Below are 13,769 nucleotides of genomic sequence, written 5' to 3'. Positions count from 1 at the left end.
ATTTTTGTAAATGTATGTTTTAATTGAATTCATTATCTTTCTCTCTGCTGTTTCTTCTTTGGGGTGCACCAACAAACAAACAAACAAGCACCATCTTTTTATGATACTGGATTATAAAGCAGATTTTGATTCTGATTTATTTATGTATCTATTAATATTTCTGTTTATTTGAAGCCTATTATTTATGTGTCTGTATATTAAAGGCACAGTAAACAGAAGTGTCTTTTTTGCATTATTGATTAATAATTTCATAATAACGTTTCAGCACAATGTAAATAAAGTAATCTGACAGCAGCAGCAGCGGTTGTTGCTTCAGGTGCAGGTCATAATGTTCTGTTGAAAATGGGTCATTGTGTTTACTAGTCACTTCAGACTGCTGATTAATCAAAGTACAGTCATGTAACTTTTGAGGACAACAACATCATAAATACTGAACAGTCACTGTGGGTGAATTACGGTCCCAGTAATGATCTCTGGTTGACACATCTCTGGGTGATATTTCCGACAGGACATGAATGCACCCCGAGAATAAAAGCACTACAGGTGCGCACGGAGATCACAGATTTCAGTATTAATAAAACTGATTAAACAACAGAAATAAAAGCATTGTGTCGCGCCGAATTACAATTTGGTTGATAAGAATTACATGCGATTTTATACAGATAAAAGGGAATATGGTTGGGTGACTCATTAGCTGATCACGAATTACATAGGATTAAAAAGTTCAAACAGTTTAGACTGATGTGCAAAACCAAAAAAAACACTTATAACTTAGGCTTGCTGCAGATTTACTGAATTTAAATGAATGCCAGACTTAGTATAGACAATATTAAAATTATACCAGTTACCCCATGTTTTTTGTTGAAGTTAAAATAGGTTATAGGATGTATATACTATTAAATGCGTGTTTACCCATGTTTAATATCCAAGTTATGCTATAATATGATATACTGTATATTTATTTAAAAATATTCCCCATATGTTCTGTATTCACTAGTACGGTTTTACATTGTAATCTTGAGCAGGGGTCTCAAACTCTGATGATCTGGGGCCAGTAAGGGGCCGGTTATGTGAAAAAAAAGTCAAACTTTTGGGGAAAAAGCATCTTTTAAGTAGTGAAGGGGGATATAAGTTGAAAAATATATCACAATATTCTATCATGATATCACAGAAACAGTATTTGTGGCAATATTTAACAGCATTTCAAAATAAGTGTCTATGTTGATGTGGAACAATATATACTTCACAGTAAAAATACATAATAATAATATTTTTTTTTATTAAAATAAACATACAGAAATAACTTGATCCTAAGTAGTGGGCCACATGAAATTGATTGCATGTGATTGCATGTGGCCCTCGAACCCTAAGTTTGAGTTGTAGCAGGGCAGAATGGCACATCAAAATATGACTTAATGCTGTTAGTTCCCTCTATTTGATTTCCAAAGCTTGCTCTTATTTTCTGTTATTGCTATGTATACAAGTACAATATTACACAACTATTAGTTTACATTGTCCTCTTTTTTCTAATGAAATTTGATCAGGCACTCAAAAATCAGTCTCGGGGTCCTTTCTGCCTACATGACGTCATTGCTCCGGTTCCTCGCTGCCTGCTGGGGAAAACGTGGACACTTCTGAGCTTCACCATCTTTAGTTGACAGTTTGCAGCGGATCTATGACCATAATAACTTCTGTAAGTCATTTTCAGAGTCGCCTTAACCATTTACAGAGACTTGACGCTTTTCGGTTGAAATGTTGTTCTTGTTACTTGTTGAATTACCCATAAAATAGCACTTTAGCCGCTAATGCTAACGGTCTCCTACGCAATCTGAAGCATCGATGAGCATATAATATGGTTATTTTAATGATGTTAACATGTGTTACTGTTCCCGAGTTTGCAGTGAATAACACTGAGGAGGAAAATAGTTTTTTTGGTTATTGGTAGTAACGCAGTGCCTTGCTCTTAGCTATGGTCAGTTGTGTTGCTGCTGTCAAACGAGGTTGACGGAGACATTTAAACCTGTATCACATTTGTGTTCTCAGAGCAACTGACCTGTCGAAGAATGGAGTACATGCAAGCTCCTGCCACAAGCAGCCAGGGGAACATGTAAGTGCAACTAACAAACTGTTTATGTGTCGTGAAAGTAGTGCTATAACATGCATCTCAAAGGGAGAAAAAAACAACACATGGAACTGCAATTTCCAGTGTGGAAGTTTTAATGAAGTTAATTCTATACTAAATTATTTCTGGGAAGGGTTTTTCAAATGTTTTAATGTTTTAATGTGGTTAAGATGCAGAACAACAAACTTGTTTTAACAAATGGATGCTGCTGATTGTATACATTTCTTCTCTGTGATAATCCTGTCCAAATTCCTCAAGTGTGCACTCACAGCCACGTAATTACCAGCTTCATTTGGGGGCTTGAAATCCCTTGAACGGGTTTGAATTTTAATGTTGTATTTTAAAGATGTCAAAAGTGCTTGACATATGAATCAAGAGCTTGAAAATCCTTGAATTCTTAACTGTATTTCTGTAACAACAAATAACTATCTGACAGAGTAGTTTGTTTATAAGATGGAGAAATTAAGTTGCAAAATGAAAACTGCTCCCAAGTTTACTTACAGATGTGAAGAGATGACACATTTTAAAATCTAAAATTCTGTTTTCCTAAATGTTCTTGTCCTTCTATCATGAAACACAGCTTTGATTTGATTGTAGCATAACACCATCTATTTTAATTCCAGATTTGTATAATCACCTTTCCTTCACATTTTGATGCTCAGTTTGATCATCACCAGGTCGTCTTGACCGTGTCTATGTGCCTAAATGCATGGAGTTTTTACCATGTATTTGGCTGAGAAGATAATTGCATTAACAAGCTGTCGGACAGGTGTACCTAATAACATGACCCATAAGTGTAAGAGTTTAAACTGGATCTGGTACAGTGTTGCCTCTATGTAACAAAAAGCAGAAGAATCAATCTGTGTTGGTTTCACAAAACATGTTAAGTTTAGAGTTAGATTTTAATTACACTTTTTAACACCCTTTCACAAACTGTAAAACTTGTAAACTTCAATGTGTAATTGTAATGTAATTGAAAAAAAATTTGATGGACACTAACTGACTGCTTCTCTGAATTCTGCAGCCTGTGCTGTACCTGTGGCATCCCAATTCCTCCCAATCCAGCCAACATGTGTGTAGCCTGCCTGCGTACGCAGGTCGACATCTCAGAGGGAATTCCTAAGCAAGTCACGGTGCATTTCTGCAAGCAGTGTGAGAGGTGTGTAAATATGATCTCTAGTTGTGACTGTAATTTAGAGGTACATAATGTTTGTCTTTTTTTGGTAGTTGGAAGATTTTTTAGACATGACTTTACATCTTCCTCTTCCATGCAGGTACTTGCAGCCTCCAGCCAGCTGGGTGCAGTGTGCCCTGGAGTCCAGGGAACTACTGACACTGTGCCTGAAAAAGATCAAGAGCTCTATGAGCAAAGTGGGTGTCATTCTTCCTACACAGCATGTTTATGCTAAGATGAAATCAACATTCCATGATTTCTCTCAGCCGTTCCTTATGTTAGGGACTTTTTTTTATGATGTTATGTTGCTTTTTAAATATGTTATCTTGTCAGTAAGCCTAATTACTCTTTAGAAACAAATCAACCATGGATGATCATATTCATCCAGTTTAATGAGAATCAGATGTTTTTCTTTATCAATGTTGGTATTGGTTTGTCAGTGAAGTAAGATCATTTTAAAAATTTTATAAGGTCAAATAGCCCCAAGTTATGCCTAAATGCCTAAATGATATGATAAAGTCCCCACACAGGATTAGTTGATTTTAGTAAATGAGTTAACTAATTTTCTGGCAGTTGATCAAGTGGTTAATTGCCTTATGATTGTAGCTCTGGAAACTACAATCTTTAACCAACATATGTAACTGAAGTTAACAACTATCTCTCCATATTTACAGTATAGTATAGAAGTTGTTATGAATTGCAATACTGCATCCACCTTTAGCTTCTGACTTGTCAGCATGATAAGCGCCATAGTACTTCACAGTACGTTAACATCGCGCATGCAACTTTATGGATTCAAACACCTCCCTCTTCACAGGTGCGTCTTATTGACGCTGGCTTCCTGTGGACAGAACCTCACTCCAAAAGGATTAAGCTGAAACTCACCATTCAGAAAGAGGTAAGGAAAACAGTGGGTGTGGTCCGTGTGGGAGCATGACATTCAACTGGATTCTAAGTGATTGTTTTTTATCTAAAAAGATATCTGAGCTACGTTTGACATGTGATCATTGGCAAAAAAGTACAATGAGTGTTTGAATTTAAAGTTTTTGTTCAAAATAATGTGTAAAAAATATGATAATGTGCGTGCGTCATGAGAAAATGACATAAAATACGTTTAGATAAACTTGAAACAGAATTTTTTTGTTCTTGGTTGAGTTGTCTGTGTTTGAGAGAGAGGAGTGTTGCCAGCACTTGACATCTCATCTCCCTGAACTTTAACAAGAACCTAAGCCTCGTGTTTCTCGCAGCCAATTCTTTTGTTATTGCTGTTGGAGGATCTGTAAAATACTCCCTGTGGGACAACTGTCCGTAAATGGCTGCGTAATAGAAACGTGGCAACAAATGTTTTCATCATAAAAGTCTTTGTTATTGAATGATGCAGGTTGAACATATGGTATAACGTGTTGCTGCTTTTGTCTCGTCAGGTGATGAATGGTGCAATCCTACAGCAGGTGTTTGTGGTTGAGTATGTCATCCAGTCACAGATGTGTGATGACTGCCATCGCGTGGAAGCCAAAGACTTCTGGAAGGCCGTGGTGCAAGTGAGACAGAAGGTAGGTGTCATAGCTATATATATATATAAACTTTTTTTTAACATAGACTAGACTGAACCTTTCAGCTTTTTTCTGAACATGGTGTGTATGCATTTTAAAATGTCAAATTTCATGCTGTATTTGTTGAATAATTGAACCATAAGTAATGTTTTAATTTTGGTAAAGGCTCTGTCTTGTTCTTTCCTAAACCGGTAATTCTGTGTTAATTTTGCCACTCTACATTAATGCATGAACCTGAGCCTTGCAGGTTTTATGTAAAACCGTAGATATTTGTCGTAGAATACTTAATCCTAGTTTTGCACATTTCTTGTTATCACTGATGTGCAACGTTAAATCATGCTTAGCTGCTGCACTTCAGACATAATAGACACTGGGAAACAGATTAAACCTGCCTGAAAGCACATGTAAACCTGGCAGTGGGAATTAACAGTGTAGTAAAGTCACTTAGATTTAAGAGTTTAGCTGTAGGCAACTGGACTTGCTTGAGATAATTTGAAGTTGTTTCACCTCACATCTGAACTCCAGAAGTGAAGAAGCCTTTCGGATGAGTGGTGAAATGTCTTCAACTTAAAAAAAAATGTCAGTCCAGTTGCCTGTAGCTAAACTCCTGAAAGTACAATGACCTGGATGACTGAGGACCGCCATCAACATAAAATCACTAATGTCTGTTTTATCAGCAGCTCTTTACCTTCAGGATGAGTTTTTACCAAATGTACTTTCTCCAGCAAGAAACAAAGTCAATAGATCGATGAACCAAAGTTTTTTTTGGAGTGGGGCAGTTTTCTGAAAGGTGAAAGGTTGGCATTTGGCGTGAGCTGAAGCTGTCAATCATATTTTTACACCAGTAATATAAACAAATGTTCATTGAAGGTGTTCATTTGCACCACTGTGTATGTAGTATTGTAATATGCTGGGATTTTCTTTTAACAGACTGTTCATAAAAAGACCTTCTACTATCTAGAGCAGCTGATCCTCAAACATAAGCTCCACCAGAATGCCCTCAACATCAAAGAAATGAACGGTGGGTCAATGGCATGTTTAATTTTTCTTGCATGATAGCACACATACCATAAAAGGGAGAGGCCTGTTTGTTTTTTTACTTCTTACACGGAGAAGTGGGAAACTTGTCTCATTCATCACCAGCGTAATTGTCGTGTGCTAGAACTGAGCAGAACATAATGATGCGTCCAGTGTTAATTACCTCTTCTCGTACCAGACAGCAAGCCATGCGTGCGTATCACTGGCGCCGATCACATCATACAGCTCAGCTGTCCTCGTGTGGGCCTCAGAGGGGCATGCGTGGTGCATCTAATCACTGCGCTGTAATCAGAGCAGGCATTCCATTACCAGATTCCGGCAATACACGCGTGCTTCATGCTCTGTTTAGACACTTGATGCCACACACACAGAAACACACATGCTATGCTTTGAGTGACAGCTGAGCAGAAACACTGTGCTGTTGGACAGGACTGAGAAGTACAGTCTGGCCTTATGTCATAATTTAAATCATCACCACATCTCGGCAGAGCTTTAAAGCCTAATGAAGGTGACGACATATGGCTGCCATATTTCTCCCATCAGAATTTGATCCCTTGTTTGTGTTGTTTGCATGCGAATGAGTGTTGCAGCGCTGATGAGCTATGTATTATTCTTCTTTCTCAGATGGGATTGATTTCTACTATGGCTCCAAGCAGCATGCTCAGAAGATGGTGGACTTCCTCCAGTGCACCGTGCCCTGCAGGTGAGCAGTGCTTCCGTCTGTTCCTGTCAAAACCAAGTCCCCCCCATCCCTTTTTTCTATGACATGAATTTTGATGATAAGCATTGAAATGGATTAAGACCATATCTATCCGACATATTTTCTGATTGTGATTTTTCCATTATTTAAAAATTGGCATTGAACATTGACATTTAATTGCAGCCTTTACAATTTGCAAATTGTGTTTTGAAATTGCAATTTGAAAACGATACATTTTTCAGTCATAACTTAATTTAGCAGTTCTGTTTTTATGAGAGATAACTCTTAACTGACTCTCAAGATCCAATTATTAATGGGTAACCAATAAGACTAAATGGCATAGTGGCTAGGGCTGTTTCCCTGCCATGTTCTCCCTGTGTGTGCGTGGGTTTTCGTTGGGTTCTCACGTTTCCACCCACAGTCTAAATACATGTAGAGATTAATTGGACACTCTAAACTGTCCGTAGGTGTGAGAGTGAATGGTTGTTTGTCTCTGTATGTTGACCCTGTGATAGACTGGCAACCTGTCAAAGGTCTACCCCGCCTTTCGCTCTATGTCAGCAGCCCCATGACCCTCATTTGGAGGATAAAAGCGGTAGACGATGGATGGATGGTGGTTATGTAATGCAAACACCTGCCCTCTCAAACACACAGAAAACCAGCCACTCCTGCCACTTCACTCAGTCAAATTTCTTATTGTTGTTAAAAATGTAAAGGTTCATATAAAAGGCTTATAGTATAGTGATAATACTGAGACTAAAAACTGCCTCTTTTCAAAGGTCAAAGACATCCCAACGCCTCATCTCTCATGACATCCATTCAAATACATTCAACTACAAGAGCACCTTCTCCATGGAGATCGTACCTGTCTGCAAGGTAAATATTGCATGTTTTAAATATTCCTCATTTTAGCTTGTTGTTTTTTTCCTCTCAGATGATTGACATCACACTTGTCTTGACACCTGAAGTTGTTTTAGAAAGCTGTCAAATGTTCTGTTAACATGCAGCTAAAGCCAAAAATCTTTCATACGGTGTTTGTTAATGACGGACAGATATAACATCTTTGCAGGTGTGTGTTCATTATTTTCTGGAGGTGCTTGACTCTTTGCTTTGTTTTGAGTGGCAGGAATCACACTGGGTTTATTTAGTAAATGGAAAAACAAGACTTTAAATTGTAGTCGTCAGGTGGTTTGTTCATGTTTTGATCCTGTGCCGTTGGTTGTTGTGTGTTTTGTTCCCAGGACAATGTCGTTTGTCTCTCACCACGTTTGGCACAGAGCTTGGGGAACATGGGTCAAGTCTGTGTGTGTGTCCGTGTCACCAGCACGATCCACCTCATCGATCCAAACACCCTGCAGAGTGAGTATCACCACTTTTAACAGCTCCAGCTGAATTCTACAACAATTTACCTAGTTGAAGTAGAAATATAGCTGCTGACAAGTAGAGTTAGCAAACACCATCTGTCCAAGGTGATGCATTCAAATGCCAAAATCTTCCAAAATAAAGATATTGTTTTTACTAGTTTGTGCACATTTTCAAATAATTTATGCATATGGGACTTTAGCCAAAAAAGTATATTACTATTGTTATGTACTGTTTTCACTGAGCCATGTATTTTATGGAAACATCAGCCAGTTATGAGGCAGCAGTGGAATGTACAGAATCATGTAGGTACAGGTTAGGAGCTCCAATTAAGGGTTACGTAACATGTAATCTCAGCCTTTGATGTCAGAAAATCTGGTTTGAGTATCTGCGCTTCTGTTGCCCTTCTGGAATTTGCACAAAGAACAGCATGGTGTAAAAAAAAAAAAAAAAAGTTCTATGGATGGTAACATCTGGTCAATCAAGACTGCACAGTGAAGATTGGTTTGATGGATCTCCTTTTCTGCTGAGCCACACATAGAACTGTGAATTTGGCTTTGATAATGTGAATCTACAGAGTCGGCCTGCTTTGTGTCAACAGTTCTGGTTGGTGGTGAAAGTAGAATAGTGTGGGGTACGATTTATTGGCTTCACTTTGGACCCTCTAATACCAATCAATCACGGTTTGAATGCCACAGCCGCTGCTTCTCTGAGCATCACTGTTGACTGCCGGTATTTGTGGCCACAATTTACCATCTTGTAATCAATACTTTCAGCATGAAATGAAACTCTGTCACAAAGCAAAAGTCTCAGACTGTTTATAAGAACACAGCAGTGAGTTCAGTGATCTTTACAGTAGTCTCTGAATCTAGTTCAGCACCTGTGGGATGTGGGTAGATGAAGAGACTGGCGGCTTGAAGATAATGTGATATAACCAGGTCAACATGTGAGAAGATCTCAATATCCATCTCCAAATGTCATTGAATCGGTAGCAACTTAACTTTTTCAAATTTTTTGAATCTCATCTAAGAAGCTTCTTCATCTAGTTACCCATAACGCAACCCCTGAAGTCGCTGATTTAGAGCTGAAAAGAGGCTTTCTACAGTTTTTCTAATAATATGTTAATTTAAAAAAGTCATTGAAGGCGTGAAACCCTCTAAACTGACCACATGTCTGTCTTTGTTGCTTGACCTAACAGCTTCCCTCTGCTCTGTCACAGCATAAAACACAAGAGAAGGGCATTTCAAACAAAGATGCCTTTTGGATTTTTGATTGGATTATTTTTCAAATATTCAAATATATAATTCAATCAGAGGGAAATTCTCCACTCCAAGAAAACTAAGTCCAGAACATGACAGATAGAGAAAGTAATTCAGAGCGAAAAGAAAGAGCTAATAAAATGCATTCAATGACCCTGGTAAATTCCATCACCTCTGTTGAGTCCAGACAATGCAAATCAATAACTGATGGAACATATTTCATTCATTTTTGTATCTTTTAAATATCATTTTGAATAGTTGCATTAACTGATTGCCTTTTCATAATCAAAGGACAAATCATGTTTATTCCTACAAAACACATTTCAAAGAAACCCACTTTCCTATTATTATTCAGTGTGCAAGATGTCATAGCCAAGTCAGCTAATTCAGAGGGTTTTTCTAATCAATGTAAATGTGGTGACAATTAGAGTTGATGTTTCCTCTCTGTCTGCTGTAATCACTCATGGTGTGAGAGGCTCAGACAGTCCTCGGCAGAACACTGACATTTTGGAAGCAGCGCACACACGTTTTTCTAATTACTCTTCAAAGAGCAAGCTATTTTTGTAGCAGAAAGTTTCTGAGCTGGCTGGACAGCAGATACAAGCCTGGAGGCAGAAGTCTGTGCAGCACATTTGGGCTGCAGCAGAAAATTAACTCCAGGATTAAGGGGGGGGGGTTAGCTGTTTGTTTGCTTGTGTTCATTTTAATTGGCATTTCATAAAAAACCTGTCATTCCTGTACAGTTTGTTGGGAATGTTTCCAAAATTAAAATGCATTGGCAGGCAAATTATACTTATTTCTTCTGGTTCCAAGAATCTCAAGTTTTGAAAGTGAGGACTTAAAATGAAAAGGTACTGTATATCGTTTGTGCTGTCTGTCTAATAATACATACGTGAATATTGTCTTGCTCTCTAGTTGCTGAGGTCGATGGGAACACGTACTGGCGCAACCCCTTCAACAGTCTCTGTCACCCACGGCAACTGGAGGAGTTCATTGTCATGGACACTGACATCATAAGAGATCAGAAGCTGGGAGCCGGAGCAGGCTTGAGGTCCAATAAGGTGAGTGTGTGTGTGTGTGTGTGTGTCGTTGCAGAACAGAATTATGTAGCAACATAAGCGTCTTTGCCATTTATTACACGACCATGATACCAAACCCGTATGATTGACAAGGCTGCGCAATACGGCCCAAGATCAGCAGATATCGATAATTACTGTGATAACATATAATGAAAGTAAATGTTGGAGAATCTTTTTTACCTTGGTTTTAATCTTGTTATGGGCAGAAAAATAACACATATTTTTACAAATTTGACGGGTAAATCTAGGCAATATACACTTACAAGCCACTTTATTAGGTACACCTGTTCAACTGCTTGTTAATGCAAATGACTGTCAGTCACATGACAGCAACTTGATGCATTTAGGCATGTAGACATTGTTAAGGCGACCTGATGAAGTTCAGACTGAATATTAGAGTGTGAAGGAAAGATGCTAATAGTGACTTGAATCCAGGCGAGCTGGTCCGAGTATGTCAGAAACTGATGAGCTCCTGGGATTTTCAGGCACAACCATCTCAACCAAGAGTTTACAGAGAATGGTCCAAAAAAAGATTTAAAAAAAAGAAAAAGTCCTGTGAGAGTTATGTCTGTGGACGAAAAAATGTCTTGTTTATGCCAGAGGTCAGAGGAGAAAAACCAGACTGGTTGAAAATCATAAAAATGCATCAGTAACTCAAACAACTCTAGTTATAACCAAGGTGTGAAGAGCTACTGTTCACTCTGTTTTCTCTGTTTGATTGATGTGTAATTATGATCCGTGCAGCTGTATGAGCAAACCAGAGGAAGAGAACAAGAGTGCTATGTTTTGAAATGATGTCATATTTGTGTGTGTGTGTTTGTTTTCAGCACACTCTGGCTGAGGTGTGGGTTCAGAAAACATCAGAGCTGGACACCAGTCAGCAATATCACTGCCGGACATTCCTGGGCCACCTGCTCAACATCGGAGACCTGGTGTTGGGGTGAGTATGAGGGATTTGCAAGATGATTGTCAGGTTGGTAGAAAATTAAGACTTTGAGTAAAGTTTTGAACGTCTCACCTCACAGGTTTGATTTTGCCAATGCCAACATCAACGATGAGAGTCTGAATAAGATGAACCCCCACCATGTTCCTGACGTGGTAAGACTCATGACCTATTTAACACTGACCTCTAGTGGCAGCATCTAATATTGACTGCAATATTCTCAATATTATTATACTGGGGGGGGGGGAATGCAGAAACACACAAGGAAAAAATACAAAACATACCAGTTGTGGAGTTTTAATTCAAGTATGGACTGTAAAAGGTGCTGATCAAGAAGAGCTACGACCGCAGCAGGAGGGTGAAGCGCAGGAACTGGAAGCTGCACGAGATGTCCAGAGACCGAGATGGCCTGGCCTCAGATGATGAGAGGTACGACAGTCATGGAGAGCACCTTTTGTCATTCTCTTATTCTCTCACAGTGACTGAATTTAAATTTCCTGAGCACTACAGATACACTGAGTATCTGTAGTTGTTTTCCTGCCTGTTAGTTCATGCCACATGCTTGTGCTGCTTTTCTGTCTCCAGACAATACCAGGACTTCCTGGAAGACCTGGAGGAGGATGAGGCTCTGAGGAAGAATGTCAACATCTACAGAGGTGAGTCGTTGCAGTAGCTGTTTTTCCCCAGAGGTTTCAGCCTTGATTTATTTGTGTTTGTATGTTGTCAAGCTAAGGCCAATTTACCATGACCCTCCTGCTTCAGCTGCTGATGGAACATGTGGTTGTACAGTTAACTGTGGATGATTTATTGGCTACTTAATGAAAAGAGTTTGATAGGTTTTTGTTTTTTTTAAATTTTTTATTTCAGATGCATCAAAGATCCCGGTGGAGAGCGACACTGATGATGACGGAGCACCTTGCATCTCCCTGATGGAGATGCTGGAGGAGCTAAGTCTGTCCGATGCCACAGGAGCAGAGGGTGCCGACATGATGACAGAGTGACGAGGCGACATCCTGCCTCTGTGTGGCACTGAGCGCTGATCTGTACAAACAAAGGTCCACTGATGACACAATGATACAGTTTCCACGCTTGAATCCGACAGATTAAGCAGTGTTTTAACCATTTAGAGAAAAATCCACAGCTCATCAGAGCTGAAAATCTTTCATCTGTGGATTAAAACGGTAACAAATACCTTTCCTCCGTGAAACTATCGGACCTGTAAACTAAAGATTTTCAGCTATTTCTAATAATGTCATACCCTTCATCATGATGTAGAAATGCAGTGCTCATAGGTCACTATATCAAAAATAAATATGTTATGCTCAGTTTTCAGAGATCTTTCATGTTTGGGGATTTTTTTTAAAAAGACACTGAATGAATGAATGAATGAATGAATGGATGTTTATTTCAAGTATAGTAATGAGAAACTACATACAGAAAATAATAGTACATTTTTAATATCACTTATTAATAATACTAGGACATATTATAATGGCAGTTAACATCAACACCTTTAAGACAATGTTAAAAGAATGGAAAGAAGAAAAAAAACGGTATTTAAAAAAAAAAAAAATTGTTTTATCAATAAACAAAATACTAAATGTACTTATTTGCTCTCTCATACCCAAAATGAAATACACATTTCTAAAACTTAGAAAAAGGGGTAGATAAACTAAGCAGCAAGCAACCCTAACAAATAAAACAATTAACGCTGAAAATAATCATCTAAAACTATTGCCTTGTCCCCTGAACAATTGTTGTGTTGCCTTTTACAGCCAGTAGGTGGCGCTTTAGACCTTTAGGGAAAAAAAGGAGGGGTAGCCCATTTTCCAGTAAAGTGATCAAGCCTGTGCTGTGGTGTCATTTGGCTACTGTGGGCAACATTCAAATACTCAGCACCTGCAACACCTTTTCACCACCACCTTAGTTAACGATTTTTAGTCAGTCACTCAGTGATTGTTGCCCACTGATGTGAAGGTTAAAGTAATCCAAGACCCCACAGGAATGTGTGTGTGTCACAGAGTGAATTTGTTGAAGACTTGAGGAGGTGGTGGAGAAGGAGCAGGAGACGTAGTCGGAGTCAGTATAATAACAGAGCAACAGGAGGGGAATGTGTCCCATATGAATAGACCCATGCCTCTATAAACAGAGCAATATTTGCAAGCCCAAGCTGCTCTAAAATGAACAACACCAGCATGTTGAAGCTTTTTGAGTGTAATATTTTTAATTCTAAAATAATATTATTGTTATCTGTGAATTTTCAAATTCTGTTTTACAAAAAACGGTATCATTTTTAATTAAGAGCACATTATTTCTTGGTTAAGATGTCAAATTATAGATATTTACTTTCCTGAACAGCTGAGTTGTTAGTGGTTGAATGTTATGATTGATTAATTTCTGACTTCTCAGAGAAGAAGCCCGGCTCAGATTTAGGTATAAAAAGGTGAATTCAGTTTATTTTCCAAATAAATTAAAGTTTTAAACAAGTTTTTGAAAAATGTGTTATTAAGCACTGTGTGTACACATTAAATGAAAAGTA

At 38.4% G+C, this 13,769-nt stretch overlaps 1 protein-coding gene across 1 annotated transcript; it reads left to right on the top strand.

Annotated features, from left to right (window-relative positions):
- Positions 1 to 1,556: 1,556 nt before the first annotated feature.
- nmd3 (NMD3 ribosome export adaptor) lies at positions 1,557 to 12,566 on the top strand. Its single transcript, XM_058633079.1, has 16 exons — positions 1,557 to 1,693; positions 2,044 to 2,107; positions 3,147 to 3,281; positions 3,397 to 3,493; positions 4,114 to 4,194; positions 4,721 to 4,849; positions 5,780 to 5,870; positions 6,512 to 6,590; positions 7,367 to 7,463; positions 7,829 to 7,946; positions 10,124 to 10,269; positions 11,115 to 11,227; positions 11,313 to 11,385; positions 11,553 to 11,659; positions 11,816 to 11,886; positions 12,098 to 12,566. The coding sequence occupies exons 2-16, from the start codon at positions 2,064 to 2,066 to the stop codon at positions 12,229 to 12,231; spliced, it is 1,515 nt and encodes a 504-aa protein (XP_058489062.1). The 5' UTR covers positions 1,557 to 1,693; positions 2,044 to 2,063; the 3' UTR covers positions 12,232 to 12,566.
- Positions 12,567 to 13,769: the final 1,203 nt, after the last annotated feature.

Source organism: Solea solea, chromosome 7 (assembly GCF_958295425.1).
Source record: "Solea solea chromosome 7, fSolSol10.1, whole genome shotgun sequence".
Taxonomy (NCBI): domain Eukaryota; kingdom Metazoa; phylum Chordata; class Actinopteri; order Pleuronectiformes; family Soleidae; genus Solea; species Solea solea.
This window is presented reverse-complemented; position numbering and strand designations above follow the sequence as displayed.